General features: G+C 38.8%; 1 protein-coding gene across 1 annotated transcript in view; it reads left to right on the top strand.

Moving 5' to 3' along the window:
• Positions 1-19,951, top strand: part of GDPD4 (glycerophosphodiester phosphodiesterase domain containing 4) — a 108,955-nt gene that overhangs the window by 18,721 nt on the left and 70,283 nt on the right. The window contains exons 5-9 of the mRNA XM_055320363.1: positions 4,429-4,527; positions 4,599-4,692; positions 5,467-5,544; positions 6,308-6,453; positions 6,840-6,922. Of these exons, the coding sequence (XP_055176338.1) occupies positions 4,429-4,527; positions 4,599-4,692; positions 5,467-5,544; positions 6,308-6,453; positions 6,840-6,922 (500 nt within the window). The remainder of the gene's footprint in view (positions 1-4,428; positions 4,528-4,598; positions 4,693-5,466; positions 5,545-6,307; positions 6,454-6,839; positions 6,923-19,951) is intronic.

The raw sequence follows: 19,951 nt of genomic DNA, 5'->3' as shown, positions 1-19,951 counted from the left end.
TGGAAACAGACCTATAAATACAAACAAACTGATCGTTGCCAGAGGGGAAGGGGTAGGAAAGAAGCATAAAGAGGAGAAAGAAGTGGGGAGTGGAAAGTATATCTCCCAGTTATGGAATAAATAAGTCAAAGAGGTGAAAGGTGGTACAGCACAGGGAATATAGTCAATGGTATTGTGACAGTGTTGTATGGTGATAGATAGTAGCTATATGTGAGGTGAGCATAACATTATGTATAGACTTGCCCAATCACTGTGTTGTACACTTTTGCAACATTGTGAGTCAACTATATTTTAATTAAAAGAAAACACACCTCACATTTTAAGTCCCAAGACCCAAATGTATCCTAATATAGAAGAGGAAAGACCTTTTTATGAGTAACTGCATATGACGGGTTGACATTTCTCCAAGAGAAAATGTTTTATATGTACCTTCTAATTGCCCGAATCCTTTGAATCATTATTAAGTTTGGTGTTGGGTAGATTATAGAACAGTTTGAGATTCATGTGAGCTTGATTTGACAATTAAACCTTTATGTTGGGACGCTTCTGTTTTGTTAATAAGCTACTTAAAATTTTTGCGTCTGTGTACATAGGAGAGATTGGCATATACAGGCATACCTTATGTCACTGCAGTTTACTTTATTGCAGTTTGCAGATACTGTTTTTTACAAATTGAAGGCTTGTGACAGCCCTGGGTCCCGCAAGTTATTGGTGTCATTTTTCCAACAGCATTTACTCACGTTGTGTCCTGTATCACATTTCTGTAATTCTCACAGTATTTCAGACTTTCTCATTGTCATTGTATTTGTTATGATGATCTGTGATCAAGAATCTTTGTGTTAAAAAAAAAAAAAGAATCTTTGTGTTACTGTTGTAAATGTTTTGGGTTACCATGAACCACCACCATGTCAGATGGTGAACTTAATTGGTAAATGTGTATATTCTGACTGCTCCACCCACTGGTCGTACCCTGTTTTCTTTCTCCCTTTCCTCAAACCTCCCTATTTTCTGAGACAACACTGGAATTAGACAATATTGGAATTAGACCACTTAATAGCCCTACAGTGGCCTCTGAGTGTTCCAGTGAAAGGAAGAGTTACATCTCTATGCTAAATCACCAGCTAGAAATAATGAAGCTCAGTGAGGAAGGCATATCAAAAGCCGAGATAGGCTAAAGACTAGGCATTCTTGCACCAAACAACCATGCTGTGAATGCAAAGAAAAAGTCCTTGAAAGAAATCAAAAGTGCTATTCCGACAAACACAAGAATGGCAAGAAAGCATTGCTGATAAGAAGAAAGCTTTGGTGGTCTGAATAGAAAATCAAACCAGCCAAAGCATTCCCTTAAGTCAAAGCCTAATCCAGAGGAAGGCCCTAACTCTCTTCAATTCTCTGAAGGCTAAGAAAAGGTGAGGAAGTTGCAGAAGAGAATTCGGAAGCCAGCAGAAATGGTTCATGAGGTTTAGGAAAGAAGCTCTCTCCATAATATCAAAGTGCCAGGTGGAGCAACAAGTGCTGATATAGAAGCTGCAGCAAGTTATCCAGGAGATCTTGCTAATTCATGATGGTGGCTACACTTGACAACAGATGTTCAATATAGACAGAATATCCTTGTATTGGAAAAAGATGGCATCTAGGACTTCAATGGCTAGAGAGAAGTCAGTGCCGGGCTTCAAAGGACAGGCTGACTCTCTTGTTAGGGGCTAATGCAGCTGGTGATTTTAAGTTGAAGCCAGTGCTCATTTACCATTCCAAAAATCCTAGGGTCCTGAGGAATTACACAAAATCGACTCTGCCTGTGCTCTATAAATGCAACAACAAAGCTTGAATGGTAATATGGTTTACTGAATATATTTTAAAGATTTTATTTATTTATTTATTATAAACACAGAGAGAGAGAGAGGCAGAGAGGCAGAGGGAGAAGCAGGCTCTATGCAGCGAGCCCAATGCGGGACTCCATCCTGGGACCCCAGGATCATGCCCCAGGCTGAATGCAGGCGCTAAACCGCTGAACCACCCAGGGATCCCCATGGTTTACTGAATATTTTAAGCCCACTATTGAGACAACCTGCTCAGAAAAAAATTTTCTCCCGCTCATTGACAATATACCTGATCACCCAAGAGCTCTGCTGGAGATGTACAGCAAAATGAATGTTGTTTTCATGCATGCTCATACAACATCCATTTTGTAGCACATAGATTAAGAAGTCATTTTGACTATCAAGCCTTATTATTATTTAAGAAATACATTTTGTAAGGTGATAGCTGCCACAGATAGTGATTTCTCTGATAGATCTGAGCAAAGTAAATTGAAAAGCTTCTGGAAAGATTCAACATTCAAGATGTCCTGAAGAACATTTGTGGTTCATGGGAAGCGTTCAAAATATCAACATGAACAGCAGTTTGGAAGAAGTGGATTCCAATTCTCAGGGAAGACTGAAGGGTTCAATACTTGAGTGAGTAACTGAAGACATAGGGGAAATAGCAAGAGAACTGTAATTAGAAATGGAGCTTGAAGGATCCCTGGGTGGCGCAGTGTTTTAGCGCCTGCCTTTGGCCCAGGGCGCGATCCTGGAGACCTGGGATCGAATCCCATGTTGGGCTCCCGGTGCATGGAGCCTGCTTCTCCCTCTGCCTATGTCTCTGCCCCCCCCCTTTGTGTGACTAAATAAAAAAAAAATTAAAAAAAGAAATGGAGCTTGAGGATGTGACTCAATTGCTGTAATCTTATGATAAAACTTGAATGAGCAGTTCTTACGGATGAGCGAAGTGTTTTCTTAAGATGAAATCTGCTGGTGAAGATGCTGTGAGAATGGTTGAAGTGACACAAAGGATTTAGAATATTATGTAAACTTAGTTGGTAAAGCAGTGGCAGGGTTTGAGAAGATTGACTCCAATTTGGAAAGAAGTTTTACTGTGAGTAAAATGCTGTCAAACAGCATCACATGCTACAGAGAAATCATTCATGAAAGGAACAGTCAACCAATGCAGCAGACTTCATTGTTACCCTATTTTAAGAAATTACCACAGTCACCCCAGCCTTCAGCAACCACCACCTTGATGAGTCAGCAGCCATCAACACTGAGGCCTTACACTGGCAAAAACATTATGACTCACTGAAAGTTCAGATAATGGTTAACATTTTCAGCAATTAAGTATTTTTGAATTAAGGTATGTACGTTGCTTTTAAATATATAATGCTATTGCACACTAATTGACTACAGTATAGTATAAACATAACTTTAGATGCACTGGGAAAGCAGAAAATTCATCTGACTTGCTTTATTGTAATAATTTATTGTGGTGGTCTGGAACTCAACCTGCAGTTATGTCTGAGGTATGCTTGTACTTTTTCTTTTTTGTCCTGTCCTTGTTGAGTTTGGGTGTGAATGTTTTGTTTGCTGTGTAAGACAAGTTAGAATGTGTTCCCTCTTTTTCTATTCTCTGGAAGAGTTTGTTAAAGATTGGAAATATTTATTCCTTAAATGTTTGATAAATTAGCCATTTAAGCCAGCAAAGCCTGGAGGTATTTTATGAGAAGGTTTAATTATGGATTCAATTACTTTAATGGATAATGGAAAGGCGGTAACTAAGTACTCTTTAGAGGGCAACACAGATGTAGAAAAATTATACATTTAGAGGAGAAAAACTTGGGGCACTTGGGTAGCTCATTTGGTTAAGTGTCTGCCTTTGGCTCAGATCATCATCTCAGGGGCCTAGGATTGAGTCCCGCTCTGGGCTTCCTGTTCAGCAGGGAGTCTGCTTCTCTCTCTACCCCTCCCCACTGCTTGTGTGCTCTCTTTGTCTCTCTCAAATAAATAATAAAATCTTTTAAAAAAATAAAGGAGAAAATCTCAGAGTTGTGTTTTCTTGGTCTCAGTGTTTTTTCTTTGTGAAGTGTGTAGTGTTCTGGCAAGCAGATTTTGGTTTCCCTTTGTCCAACAAATATTTATTGGATGCCTACCATGTGCCTAACATTCTGCAAGGCAGTAAGGATATAATCATAAACAGTGTCCTTGATACCATGAATGTTATAGTCTTTGGGGAAGACATACATGGAAAAGGTAATTAGAAAGTATGATTTACTTGTGATTTTGTTGATTCTTACAAAAAATGTAGTGAGCCATTGTAATGGCCATTGTTGAAGCTGAGAGATGCCTAGCAATATTGAGGGCTCAGCTGAGGCAGTAAAGGCGTCAAACTACATAGCTGAGTGATTTTTTTCCAGCCATGCTGTCCAGCAAAGACTTATACACAAAGAAGGTAAGTGATTGGATCCATTCCATATTGGAGATTTGCGAGGTTGTTAGATTAAAAGGATGAGGAAATGAAATCCCTGACATTGTTGAGACACACATAAAATTCCCAACGACAGTTCTGATTCAGTTCTAGTGTCTGGAAGTCAAGAAATTCTTTCTGTTTCTCCAGATCGTGATTCTGATAGTGATTATGATATGCTCATTTTTTCTCTGGATTTTATGCAAGTTCTGGCGAGACAGGTGGCTGACAGCTGGGCTGTCACTTCAGGTAAGCAACATCCTATAGGTCTAGCACTGTCTGTCTAGATGTGTTCAGCCTAACTTTTGGCTATCTCCCAGGTCTTTGCTCCTTACATACACCTGAGCAGCATAACTGTGATGGTTATCCTTTCCTGGCCTGTGGGCTTCTACTTGATCCATTTGGAAGAAGAAGGTATGTCATGTGGGTGGAACCTTGCCTGATTCTTTCAGCTCTGACTTTAGCTTGTTTTCTACACTTAGCAAAATGCAAGTTTGGCAGATAGCCACCACTATACCTTTTTGAAATTTGTTTAGCTTGTTACTTCTACATGCTCTTTGTGGTTGAACTCAATAACGATTTGTGGTCTGTCACAGCATTTCTCTAACTTAACAAGTCTCCTTCTAAAGAGGGATTCTTCTAGAATAATAAGAATTTTCTCCATGTTGTTACAGATTGTCTGGGAATGGATTGAGGGTGGGGTGAGAATAGAGGTACATTTTACTTGACCAGAATGTTTGTACAAGTCACAATTCCTTTAGTTTGTATCAAGTATTACTAGTTTCAATAGGTCCCTGGTTCCTTCCTAGTAATTCAAAGCAGTCTCCTGTGAGTCCCTGACTGACAGAAATGTCTGCTTTTGCCACTGATTTCCTCTCCATTCCTGATATGGAAACAGAATCAGCTGTTTACTGAATTGTTTTGAGACTGAAGTTATCTTGCAGCATCTTTACTAAAAAACTAGAATCTTCCTTTCTATACATCTCTCTTTTTACTCTTAGTTAAATAAGGAGTGTTTGCTTCCTGACTTGTGGAAGGATGCAGGCAAAAGAAAGACTAGCTTGATACTTTTGCCATTGATGGTTGTACGTGTGTGTATGAGTAGGTGGAGGTGAATTTTAGGTAATATTTCTGGGGCAGGATCTTAAAGGGTTGATAATGATCTCTTTTTCATTTCCTGAATTTTAGCTAGAGTCAGAAGATACAAGATGGCACACAATGACAGAGAAAGAACCAAGAGATGTAATATAATCACAAAGTTGAGAGGTTAGAGCTGAAGATCTAGATTTGCAAATTATTGGAGCATAAGTGATAACTTTTAAAAATGTGCAAATGGGTAAAATTCTCAGAGGTCTAAAATAGTGTTGAAATGGCCAGTGACAGCAGATATTGTGTGTGTGAGTGTTGTGTGTGTGTGTGTATAGGAGAGAGAAGAACGAGTACCTAATATTTATTGATAACTTAGTATGACTCATCACTGTCCTATCAATTCTATGAGGTAGATTTTAGTAGCAAGATAGCCCCATTTTTAAGAATGAAGAAAATGAAAAACCAGAGAGGTTAAGCAATATGTTCTTAGTTACACAATTAGAAAGTGGTAGACTCTGGCTTTGAACTAAGATTTCTGTCATCTAGGGCTCCTTCCACTATATTGCACTGCCTTAAATATGGACATTTTAGGCTTTCCAGATTTCAGGGCTTTCTTAGAAGCAGCCAAACTACTCATCCTCCTGAGAAGGTATTCCTTAATATTTTCTCTTCATCCTACCTCCTGCACAGTTTATTCCCTTATAAATTTGCAGTTCCAATAATCTTTTCTTAACCATAATGCTTGTATTTGGATAATCCTATACTTTAAAATCACTGAAAATAAATAAGGGTGTGACAGAAATAGTAAATCAGCCAGTCCACAGAGTTAATTAAACCAATAGACTGGGTACTTACTGACTGCTGCTGGGATAGTTGGCTGCTTGAGATGGTTCTCTATTCCTCTTCTGCTTTGTTCTCACTTCTCCCCCAACTTTTTCAGCTCTACAGGTGGCTATTGGATTGCCTTTTTTCTTCATCCTTTTATGTCTCTATGTTGTGCCATTGGGGATTCATTCTCCCTGCATTCAGGAGGAGGGTAAATTGGGACCCAAGCCAGACTTCTTTGGACATAGAGGTGCACCCATGGTAGGTCTGAACATGGGTGAGTAAAGGTATGCATGGGGTGTGGGGATGAGAATGGGACCTCAAAACCCTGGGAACCCATGGAAAGGAAAAAGGGTTAGCTTGAAATGACAAGAATAAGGAGTTAATTATAGAGGTTGTATTTGAACCCAAGTCACCTGACTTAATTTATTTTTATGTACTGTGCCCAGTGGTATTGCCTCACATGAGCAAAGTCCTGGAATCAGATTGGGGAGAGGAGAATATAGGCAGGCTCATTGAAAAAAGAGCTGAGAGATCCAAACTTATCTTCCTAAAGCCTTTTCATTACTGGGCTCTCTCCCAGCCATAAAAGGGATGTTAGAATGAGAGATACTGAGGTATAGGGACTAATGTTTTTTCTTTCACAGCTGGGGCCTGAGAATACCATGATGGCCTTTGAGAAAGCTGTTGAACAAGGGGCCTATGGGCTGGAGAGTGATGTACATTTAAGGTAGGAAAGCATGGGCAGGGGTGGGGAGGAGATAAGACCAATGCTGTGGAAGATAACCAGCATGGCCCAAGTTGTAGAGAGGGCAGGCCCCGGGAAGTTTCTACTGTGTTTATGTGGCACATATCCACAAAGCACATACACACACCACTTCTTTTACAAACCATACATCTGTACCCCTACATTCTCAAACATAGTCTCATAAATCATAACATGTACTATATGGTCTCCATACATAATTCAGGTTTGTCTTCATCGCAAACCATGTTGACATTTTTACCCCATGTACAATCTTAGCAATCTACTTAACATTCCCTGGGCACCTTCCAGGCCTTCTTGTTAAGTGCTAGAGAGAGGCAAATAAGATGTAGCCCTGCCTAAGAGATGTTCCCAGCCAGTGAAGGAGGCATGGCATGTTTATAAGCACAGTATAAAACCATTTGTGGTGAGTTCCTTCCAGGGAAGAGTAAGTCTGATGCAGTGGAACCTCAGTGGAGGAAAAGGCCTCCACTTTTTCACCACCTATTGTGTGAAAAAGATCTATGTCCTCAGAAATGTGTTTAAATTGCCTTGAGAGAAAAATATTTTAACAGAGATGGAGAAGGAAGGTATGCTGGGCAGAGGCAGCAGTTTATTCAAAGGCATCTAAATGAGAAATAAGTTTGTAGATCATCAATAACCTGTATGGATTCCTAAAGTGATATGCTTTGGGGACAGGAGAGGGCTATGTGAAGAAGAAGTATGGCTATAAAGCTCACTGAGGCTTGATCATGGAGATCCCTAAATGTGTAATGGGCAGCTGTGGTAGATTTTAGAGAACATATTACCGTATTGTTTTAGAAAGGCTCATCAGGAAGTGTATGAGGGAGAAATGTCAGGGAGTTGGGTGGTAGACTATAGCAGTGTCCAAGGGAAAACAAAAGAAAATTTGGATCAGAGCAGGGGTGAAGACACAAAGACATGCTTTGTTGTAGAACCTGTATACCTTAGCAACTGGAAGTAGAAAGGCTTAATCTGTAGCATGGGCATAATTAGATAATGTGGTGTGTACAAACTGTCTTCACAGCCCTTCTAAGGGGGGAACAAGAAAAATGAACCTTACATTTCACAGATGAGGAAATGTGTTTTGAACCTAGATTCAAATAAGGGAAATGTATTACTAAAGTCATAAGGCTAGAATTTACATGATAAATCCAGAATTAGAACTAGATTTCCTGACTCCTGACTGGGGTTTTTGATGTTACCCAACAATGACAATTGTTTGATGCAGAATGTGTGAATATTGTGGATATTCTATCAGAGCACCTGGGTTCATTTGTTGAAATGCCTTGTGGTCATGGCATAATGTGGTAAAGGTGCTGAGTCAGTGAGGTCCTGGCATACTGCCTTTCTCTCTTCTGTTACTTCTGTGACCTCAATTTTTATGTAGGTGATCCTTCCAACCCCTCAGTTTCTTTGCTTATACCGGCACTATCCACATTCATGGATAGGTCATACCCTAAGCTTTATCATTACCAAAAATTGAATATCAGTTAGAGTCCCGTCAGGACACAAATACCACATCAGTAATTTTAACAGAAAAATGTAATATCCAGAATTACTAAGTGTTAAAATGTGGTTAACTACGAAGAGGTAAGAGGATCCTGAGAGTTCAAAAGTATCAAGTACAGCTACTGGAACTTCTGTTCCAGATGAAATGAAGTAAGCACATATCACCCTTTTTTTCCCCAAGAATTACAAAAAAAAAAAAATACCCCTCCCCAAAAAACTGGACAAAATTCATTTACAAGTGCACATCCTGCCCACTCCTTTGAAGAATAAGAGATGTAGTTGACTTTCTTACCCCACAGAAACAGAGAGCTAGGCAAAATGAGGAGACAGAAGAATATGTCACAAATGAAAGAACAGGACAAAAATCACAGGAACAGACCTAGCGAAAGACCTATAAGTAACATGCCTGATAGAGAATTAATTAATTAATTAATTAATTTTTAAAGACTTTATTGTTCATGAGAGACAGAAAGAGAAAAGCAGAGACAGACAGAGGGAGAAGCAGGCTCCACGCAGGAAGCCCAATATGGGACTCGATTCTGGGACCCCAGGATCATGCCCCGTGTGTGGAGGCAGACACTCAACTGCTGAGCCACCCAGGCCTCCCCTGATAGAGAATTTAAAATAATGATCATAAAAATACTTACTGGACTTCAGAAAATAATGGAAGAGTGTTCTTGACTGTTGATTATTCCCTTTCAGCACTTGGAAGAGATCATGACACACTCTTCTGGCTTGCAAAGCTTCTGCTTAAAAATCTCATAAACTTACAGGGTTTCTTTTGTATGTAACTGTTTTCTTTAGCTATTTTCAAGACTTTTTTCTTTATCATTACTTTACGCCATTTTGATTACTATGTAATCAATTACATTGATTACTATGTCTCATCAGTGAGACCCTGAAGACAGAGATAGAAAACAAAGAACCATTTAGAGTTGAAGAACACAATAAATAGCAGCTTGAAAGAAGCAGAGGGACAATTTAATAAATTAGAAGACAGTAATAGCAAAGGAAAAAATAATTATGAAAACAAAAATAAACTTATGGAACTCAGTGACTCCATCAAGCACGATAACATTCACATTATAGGGTTCCCAGAAGGAGGAGAGAAAAGGGGGTGGAAAATTTATTTGAAGAATTAAGAGCTGAAAATTTACCTAATCTGGGGAAGGAAACTGGTATTCAGATCCAGGAGGCACAGAGATCCCTCAACAAAATCAACCAAAGTACCCATCCCAAGATACATAGTAATCAAAATGGCGTAAAGTAATGATAAAGAAAAAAGTCTTGAAAATAGCTAAAGAAAACAGTTACATACAAAAGAAACCCTGTAAGTTTATGAGATTTTTAAGCAGAAGCTTTGCAAGCCAGAAGAGTGTGTCATGATCTCTTCCAAGTGCTGAAAGGGAATAATCAACAGTCAAGAACACTCTTCCCTATCATTCATAATGGAGAAAAAGTTCCTCAAAAGAAAAAACTAAAGTTCATGACCACTAAACTAGCCCTACAAGAAATATTAAAGGGGACCCTTTACTGTAAGAGAATGGAAAGTAGGAAATACAAAAACAGTAAAAGTATTTCGATAAAAAACTAGTCAAGGGATTTACAAAATGAAAGGATGTAAAATATGGTACCATATACCTAAAATGGGAAAAAAGGAATAAAGAATGAGTTTGAATTTAAGTGACAGTCAACTTAGTATAGATTGCTATATGGTGAAGATGTTATATATAAATCTAATGGTAACCCCAAATCAGAAACCACTATAGATATGCAAAGAATAAAAAGAAAGGAGTCCAAATATGTCACTAAGAAAACCGGCAAAGAAAGCATAAGAGAAGAATCAGAAAAACTACAAAAACAACCAGTAACAAAAAATCAAATACATATCTATCAATAATTACTTTAAATGTAAATAGACTAAATGCTCCAATCAAAAGACATAGGGTAACGAAATGGATTGAAAACAAAAAAAAAAAAAGACGTATATGCTGCCTACACAGAACTCATTTCAGACCTAAAGACACCTGCTAATTGAAAGTGAGTGGATGGAAAAACATTTATCATGCAAATGGATGTCAAAAGATGCCAGAGGAGATGGGAGGGGCAAGATGGCGGAAGAGCAGGGTCCCCAAGTCACCTGTCCCCACCAAATTACCTAGATAACCTTCAAACCATCCTGAAAATTTACGAATTCGGCCTGAGATGTAAAGAGAGACCAGCTGGAATGCTACAGTGAGAAGAGTTCGCGCTTCTATCAAGGTAGGAAGACGGGAAAAAGAAATGAAACAAAAGGCCTCCGAGGGGGAGGGGCCCCGCGAGGAGCCGGGCTGAGGCCGGGGCGAGTGTCCCCAGGACGGGAGAGCCCCGTCCCGGAGGAGCAGGAGCTGCACCAACCTTCCGGGGGGGGGGGGGCGGAAAGGGGCTCGCAGGGAGTTAGAGCAGGACCCAGGAGAGCGGGGATGCCCTGGGGCTCCCGGGGACACTAACAGACACCTGCGAGCGCAGGGGAGTGCTCCGAGCTCCCTAAGGGCTGCAGCGCGCACAGCGGACCGGAGGGGCTCGGGAGCGGCTCCAGGGAGGGAGCTGCAGGGCGGGAGCGCGAATCCACCAGCGCAGGCCCCGGAGCACAGGGCGCCGGGACACAGCCCAGGATCTGGCCTCCCCCTGGGACAGGCAGAGGCCGGGAGGGCCCAGGACAGCAAGGACGCTCCTGCCCCGAGCTGAGCAGATCAGCGGCCCCGCCCCGAGGCCTCCAGGCCCTGCGGACAGAGAACCAAGAGCCCCGCCCCGTAGTTCCTGCGGAGGCTAAATCCAGGCTTCCAGAGTTGCCATAGCAACTGCTGCTGTTCCTCCTGGGGCCCCACGGGGTAAACAACCCCCGCTGAGCCCTGCAGCAGGCAGGGGCAGAGCAGCTCCCCCAAGTGCTAACACCTGAAAATCAGCACAGCAGGCCCCTCCCCCAGAAGACCAGCTAGACGGGCCAGTGATACTCCCCCGTGTTCCAATACAACTTGTTTTTGGCCACTCTGCACTGAGCAAAATGACTAGAAGGAAAACCTCACCTCAAAAGAAAGAATCAGAAACAGCCCTCTCTCCCACAGAGTTACAAAATCTGGATTACACTTCAATGTCAGAAAGCCAATTCAGAAGCACTATTCTACAGCTACTGGTGGCTCTAGAAAAAAGCATTAAGGACTCACGAGACTTCATGACTGCAGAATTTAGATCCGATCAGGCAGAAATTAAAAATCAATTGAATGAGATGCAATCCAAACTAGAAGTCCTAACGACGAGGGTTAACGAGGTGGAAGAACGAGTGAGTGACATAGAAGACAAGTTAATGGCAAAGAGGGAAACTGAGGAAAAAAGAGACAATCAATTAAGGGACCATGAAGACAGATTAAGGCAAATAAATGACAATCTAAGGAAGAAAAACCTACGTTTAATTGGGGTTCCCGAGGGCACCGAAAGGGCCAGAGGGCCAGAATATGTATTTGAACAAATCCTAGCTGAAAACTTTCCCAATCTGGGAAGGGAAACAGGCATTCAGATCCAGGAAATAGAGAGATCCCCCCCTAAAATCAATAAAAACCGTTCAACACCTCGACATTTAATAGTGAAGCTTGCAAATTCCAAAGATAAAGAGAAGATCCTTAAAGCAGCAAGAGACAAGAAGTCCCTGACTTTCATGGGGAGGAATATTAGGGTAACAGCAGACCTCTCCACAGAGACGTGGCAGGCCAGAAAGGGCTGGCAGGATATATTCAGGGTCCTAAATGAGAAGAACATGCAACCAAGAATACTTTATCCAGCAAGGCTCTCATTCAAAATGGAAGGAGAGATAAAGAGCTTCCAAGACAGGCAGGAACTGAAAGAATATGTGACCTCCAAACCAGCTCTGCAAGAAATTTTAAGGGGGGACTCTTAAAATTCCCCTTTAAGAGAAGTTCAGTGGAACAATCCACAAAAACAAGGACTAAATAGACATCATGATGACACTAAACTCATATCTGTCAATAGTAACTCTGAATGTGAACGGGCTTAATGACCCCATCAAAAGGCACAGGGTTTCAGACTGGATAAAAAAGCAGGACCCATCTATTTGCTGTCTACAAGAGACTCATTTTAGACAGAAGGACACCTACAACCTGAAAATAAAAGGTTGGAGAACCATTTACCATTCAAATGGTTCTCAAAATATACCCTAAAAACTATAGAACACTTCTGAAAGAAATTGAGGAAGACACAAAGAGTTGGAAAAATATTCCATGCTCATGGATTGGCAGAATTAATATTGTGAAAATGTCAATGTTACCCAGGGCAATTTACACGTATAATGCAATCCCTATCAAAATACCATGGACTTTCTTCAGAGACTTAGAACAAATTATTTTAAGATTTGTGTGGAATCAGAAAAGACCCCAAACAGCCAGGGGAATTTTAAAAAAGAAAACCATATCTGGGGGCATCACAATGCCAGTTTTCAGGTTGTACTACAAAGCTGTGTTCATCAAGACAGTGTGGTACTGGCACAAAAACAGACATATAGATCAATGGAACAGAACAGAGAACCCAGAAGTGGACCCTGAACTTTATGGTCAACTAATATACAATAAAGGAGGAAAGACGATCCACTGGAAGAAAGACACTCTCTTCAATAAATGGTGCTGGGAAAATTGGACATCCACATGCAGAAGAATGAAACTGGACCACTCTCTTGCACCATACACAAAGATAAACTCAAAATAGATGAAAGATCTAAATGTGAGACAAGATTCCATCAAAATCCCAGAGAAGAACTCAGGCAACACCCTTTTTGAACTTGGCCACAGTAACCGGAGAAGGACAAACAGTGTATGTTCTCATTCATTTGGGGAATATGAATAATAGTGAAAGGGAATATAAGGGAAGGGAGAAGAAATGTGTGAGAAATATCAGAAAGGGAGACAGAACATAAAGACTTCTAACTCTGGAAAATGAACTAGGGGTGGTGGAGGGGGAGGAGGGCGGGGGGTGGGGGTGAATGGGTGACGGGCATTGAGGGGTACACTTGACGGGATGAACACTGGGTGTTATTCTGTATGTTGGTAAGTTGAACACCAATAAAAATTAATTTATAAAATTAAAAAAAAATAAATAAAAAATAAAAAAAAAGAATGCCAGAGGAGCAATACTTAGACAAAATAAATTTTCTTTTATGTTTTAAAAATCGTTTTATTTTCATTCTAGTGTAGTTAACATATAATATTAGTTTCAGGTGTACAATGTAGTGATTCAGTAATATATATAATTTTATATATTACTCTGTGCTCATTGTGTTAAATGTACTCTTAATCTTCTTCACCTGCTTCACTTATCTCCTCACCCACTTCCTCTTTAGTAACCTTCTGTTTCTTCTCTATAGTTAAGAATTTGATTCTTGGTTTGTCTCTTTTTTTTTTTCCTCTCTGTTCATTTGTTTTGTTTCTTTTTAAAAAATTAGTTTTTTTCTTAATTTAAATTTTAGGTAGTTAACATACAGTGCAATATTGGTTTCTGGAGTAGTATTCAGTGATTCATCACTTAAATATAACACCCAGTGCTCATCATAACAAGTGCCCTCCTTAATACTCATCTCCCATCTAGCTCATCCCCACCACCACCCCCCAACGCCCTCCATCAAGCCTCAGTTTGTTCTCTATCCTTAAGAGTCTTTTATGGCTTGTTACTTATATCAGGCAAAATAAACTTTAAAACAAAGAGTGTAACAAGAGACAAAGAAGGACATTATGTAATGATAGAGGGGACAATTTGAGAGGATGATACAACAATTTTAAGTATTTATGTACCCAACATAGGATCACCCAGATATATAAAAGAGATAATAACAAACATAAACAAATTAATTGATAGTAATACAATAATAGTAGGGGACTTTAACACCCTGCTTACATTGATGCATAGATCGTCCAAACAAAAAAATCAACAAGGAAATAGTGGCTTCATATTGACACACTGGACCAGATGGATTTAACAGATGTAATTGAAATATTCCATCCTAAAACAGCAGAATGCACATTCATTTCAAGTGCACATGGAACAGTGTCCAGAATAGATAACATGCTGGGCCAAAAAACAAGCCCCAACAATTGCAGAGACAAAGTCATACCATGGATCTTTTCTGACCACAATACTATGAAACTAGAAATCAACCACAAGAAAGAAGTTGGAAAGAACACAAATACGTGGGAGTTAAATAACATGCTAGTAAACAATGAATGGGTCAGCCAAGAAATCAAAGAGGAAGTAAAAAATACACATGGAAACAAAGGAAAATGAAAACACAATGGTCCAAAATCCTTGGGATGCAGCAAAATCCGTTCTAAGAGGGAAATTTATAGCAATACAGGCCTACCTCAAGAAGGAAGAAAAATCTCCAATGAACAACCTAGCTTTATACCTAAAGGAGCTAGAAGAACAACAAACAAAACCTAAAAACAGCAGAGAAGGAAATAATAAAAGATTGCAGCAGAAATAATGATATCGAAACTTAAAAAACAATAAAACAATTCAATGAAACCAGGAGCTTGTTTTTGAAAAAAATCAACAAAATTGATATACCTCTAGCTGGGCTCATCCAAAAAAAATGGTGGCAGGGTTGGGGGAGACTCAAACAAAATCAACAATGAAAGAGGAGAAATAACCAACAACACGAAATACAAACAGCTTTAAGAGAATATCATGGAAAACTATATGCTAACAAATAAGACAAACTCCCCCAAATTGAGAAATTCCTAGAAACATATAGTGTACCAAAAGTGAAACAGGAAGAAATAGAAAATTTGAACTGATTACCAAGGACATTGAATCTGTAATCAAAACTCCCAAAAAACAAAAGTCCAGGACCAGATGGCTTCACAGGTGAATTCTACCAAACATTTAAAGAAGACTTAATGCCTATTCTTCTTAAACTATTTAAAAAAATAGAAGGAAACCTTCTAAACTCGTTCTAAGAGGACAGTGTCACCCTGATACCAAAACCAGATAAAGAGACCACAAAAAAAGGAGAACTACAGGCCAATATCTCTGATGAACATAGATGCAAAAATTCTCAAAAAATACCAGCAAACTCAGCATCAAAAAACAATCCAATTAAAGAATGAGCAGAAGACATGAACAGACATTTCTCCAAAGATGTCCAGATGGCAAAGAGACACATGAAAAGATGCTCAACATCACTCACCACCAGGGAAGTGCATATCAAAACTACAATGAGATAATACCACACACCTGTCAGAATGGCTAAACTCAAAACCACAAGAAACAACAGGTGCTGGAAAGTATATAAAGAAGTGACACTTGTGCATTATTATTTTTTTAAAGTTATTTATTTATTTATTTATTTATTTATTTATTTATTTATTTATTTATTTATTTATGAGAGAGAGAGAGGGGCAGAGACACAGGCAGAGGGAGAAGCAGGCTCCATGCAGGGAGCCCGATGTGGGGCTCGATCCCAGGACTCCAGGATCACGCCCTGGGCCAAAGGTGGCGCTAAACCACTGAGCCACCCAGGCTGCCCCACATTTGTGCATTATTAGTGGGAATGCAAAGTGAGGGAGCCACAGTGAAAAACAGTATGGAGGTTCCTCAAAAACTTAAAACTAGAACAACCCTATGATCCAGTAATGGCACTAATGAGTGTTTACCTCCAAAATACAAAAAAGAAACCACTAATTCAAAGGGATATGTGCACCCTGTGTTTATAGCAGCATTATTTAAAGTAGCCAACTTATGGAAGCAGCCCAAGTGACCATTAATAGATGAATGGATAAAGAAGATGTGGTATAAGTATCCAATGGAATATTATTCAGCCTCAAAAAAGAATGAAATCTTACCATTTACAATGATAAGGCTGGAGCTATAAGGAATAATACTATGTGAAGTAAGTGAATCAGAGAAAGACAAACACCATATGGTCTCAGTCATAGATAGAATTTAGAGGAAAAAGCCAAATGATTAAAGGGGGAAAAATGAGACAAACCAAGAAAGAGACTCTTAACCATAGCGAATAGACTTCTGGCTACCAAAGAGGAGGTGAGTGGAAGGATGGGTGAAACAGGGGATGAGGACAAAGGAGTGCACTTGTGATGAGCACTGGGTGATGTATGGAATTGCTAAATCACTATACTGTATGCCTGAGACTAATATTACACTGTTAACTATTTTGGGATTAAAGGGAAAAAACTCCTCTTTTCTCTCTCCCCTCAGCCCCTGGTAACCACCATTTTGTTTTCTGTTTCCGTGACTTTGACTACCATAGATACCACTTATGAGTGGAATCATTTAGTATTTTTCTTTTTTGTGACTGTTCACTTAGCATAATGCCCTCAAGTTTCATCCATGTTAAAGCATATGACATAATTTCCCTTTTCAGGCTGAATAATATTCCATTATATGTATATAACAAATTTTACTTATCCGTATGCTGATGGGCATTTGGATTACTTCCATATCTTGCTATCTGGACTAATGCTGCTATGAACATGAGTCTACAAATACATTTTTTAGACCTAGCTTTAAATTCTTTCGGGTATATACTCAGAAGTAGAATTGCTGAGGCATATGGTAATTCTGTGTTCCGTTATCTGAGGAACTGCTATGCTGGATTTTTAAAACCTGTGTATAAAATCCTGGGCAGACCTTTATGTAACCCATACATGAAACCCTACAGAAACAACACAACAGAAGATTTGATAACTGAACGATGGTCTGGAATACCATCCAGGTTTAGATTTACTTCTGGCTAGCATATAGTGGGAAAGGCCAGAAAAGCACAGCAAAACCTTTGAAAACTAAACTGGCTTTGAAACCATGGCCCACACAAATGGGCCAGAACGTGTGCCTAAGTACATTGACTGCTAAAATAAATTTAAATAGCAGTGAGGAGCTCATCAAAATGCCAAGGGTACAATCCAAAGTTTTCATCATACCAAAACCTACAAAAACAATCTCAGCTTGAATGAGAAAAGGTAATTAATAGATGTTACCACCAAAAGAAACAGATGTTAAGACAGCTATCATAAAGTATCTCAAACAATTGTGGACACTCATTAAACAGATTGTATTAGCAAAGAAAAAGAAGGAATAAAGAACCATATGGAAATAAAATTTCTTTAGAGAAAAGAAAATGATTTAAAAAATCAACCTCAAATCATGATTATGTTATATACCCCAAACAAATAAAATGTCATGTCAGTTATATCTCAGTAACATGAGAAGAGTTAACCTCTTAGCATTTGAATTACTCCCTCATTTATTTTATTTTATTTTTTTAAAGATTTATTTATTTATTTATTTAGAGGCAGAGACACAGGCAGAGGGAGAAGTAGGCTCCATGCAAGCAGCCTGACGTGCATTTGTGCATTTAATATATTGTTTTGGTATTGCAGTTGTCTGAAATATATTCAGAATACTTAAGGAATTTTTATCTAATACATTAAATTTTTAACTATATAGACCTTATGTGCTCTTATATCTTTCAAATCCATAACTGTAGTGAGATATGAACTTATAATCACAAATCTAGATCAGTTACTCAATTTTCTATTTTAAATTGAAATTACAAAGAATAGAAGTACCAAAAGCAGACTTCTTGCTTTATTCTTAATCTTAGAGGAAAAGTTTTCAATCTTTCACTATTGAATATGATGCTTATTGTGGGTTTTCATTTATATCTTTTATTATGTTGAGGTTATTTTCTTCTACTCCTAGTTTATTGAGTGTCTTTTATCATGATAGATATTTGATGCTGTTAGATGCTTTTTTGGCATCGATTGAGGTAATCATGTTTTTTTCCCCTTTTCTATTAATGTGGTATATTACATTGATTGATTTTTGGTTGTTGAACCATCTTTGCCTCCAGGAATAAATCCTACTTGATCATGGGCTATAATGCTGTTAATATATTGCTGAATTCAATTTCTAGTATTTTGTTGAGGATTCTTGCGTCAGTGTTCATTAGGTATATTGGTCTATGGTTTTCTTTTCTTGTAGTGGTTTGTTTGGCTTTAGTATGAGGGTATCCTTTAGTTTCTTTTAGTATTTTTTGTTTCTTTTCCTCAAACTCAATAACTTCTATTGTCCTCTCTTCAAGGTACTGAATCCTTTTGCTTGCCTAAATCTACCTTCAAATCCTTCTAGTCACTTCTTCATTTCAGTTATTGTACTTTTCTTTCTTTCTTTCTTTCTTTCTTTCTTTCTTTCTTTCTTTCTTTCTTTCTTTCTTTCTTTTCAGTTAGTGTACTTTTCAACTCCATAATTTCTTTTTGGTTTTAGATTTTAAAATATTTTTATTGGTATTTCCATTGTGTTCATACATTGTTTACTTTGTCCACATCCTCTTTTAGTTCTCTGAGTATTTTTAAGATGATTGTTTTAAAGTCTTTCTGTAGTGTATCTGCCATCAGCTCTTTACAGGAACAGTATCTGTTGATTTATTTTTTCCTGTGAATGGGCCATACTTCCTGTTTCTTTGTGATTTTTTTAATTGAAAACTGGACATTTGAGTCTAATAATGTGGTAACACTGGAAATCAAATTCTCCTCCTTCCTCAGGGTTTGCTGGGGTTTTTATTATTATTATTTTTACATCATGTGGGATGTCTCTGCTGTGGGTCAGCCTGAGGTATAAAATCAGGGTCTTAGGTTTTTCTGATCCTTTCCTTGGGAATGCTCAGTCACTTTATAATTTTCCCCATATATGCATCTGTTTCTAATGTGCTGGCCTTTAATGTCTGGGAAAAGGAGAAAAATGAAGAAAGGTAAAAATTAAATTGAATTAAGTATTATTCAAAAGCCCTCAAAAATGATGGTTAAAACATTAAATTTATAGGGGTGCCTGGGTGGCTCAGTTGGTGAAGTGTCTGACTCTTGATTTAAGCTCAGGTCATGACATTGGGTTATGTGCTAGTCCTTTAAAGTTCCTGGCAGTCACTTTAGCCTGAAGAGGAGAATTTTGTAACAGTGGGAGTAGGTGCAACAGTGGTTGCTTGTCTCTCTGTCCTTCTGTGGCAAAAAGCAGCAAACAGTGACCAGAGCACACCATATTTAGAGCATAGGGTTGTTTTTGCCATCATGGCTATGTAAACTACCTTTGAGACTACAGGGTAAGCTACCCTTGGAACTGTACACAGTTGTTTGCTATGTGGCTGGGGTGGGTTATTGGTAGCTACTAATGTGCTAAAAGCTGAAATTGACCAAAATTAACCTCAGTTTATGTGCAAGCCTTCCCCTGGACATTGCTAGCTTTTTAATATACTCTGGAGTTCCAAAATAGTTACATTAGACAAAGTTTGCCAGTGCAGTTGTTGTCTAAGTTGAGAGACAGATTCTTGGTGCTTCCAACTTTGCCATTTTTCCACAATCCTCTTTTCTTTCATTTATGAAAGATTTTAAATTGATATTTATTTTTCTTCATCATTTAAAACCTGTTTCACTG

This window comes from Nyctereutes procyonoides, unplaced genomic scaffold (genome assembly GCF_905146905.1).
Source record: "Nyctereutes procyonoides isolate TBG_1078 unplaced genomic scaffold, NYPRO_anot_genome, whole genome shotgun sequence".
NCBI lineage: Eukaryota > Metazoa > Chordata > Mammalia > Carnivora > Canidae > Nyctereutes > Nyctereutes procyonoides.
The sequence above is the reverse complement of the archived record's forward strand: the minus strand, read 5'-3'. Positions and strand labels throughout refer to the sequence as shown.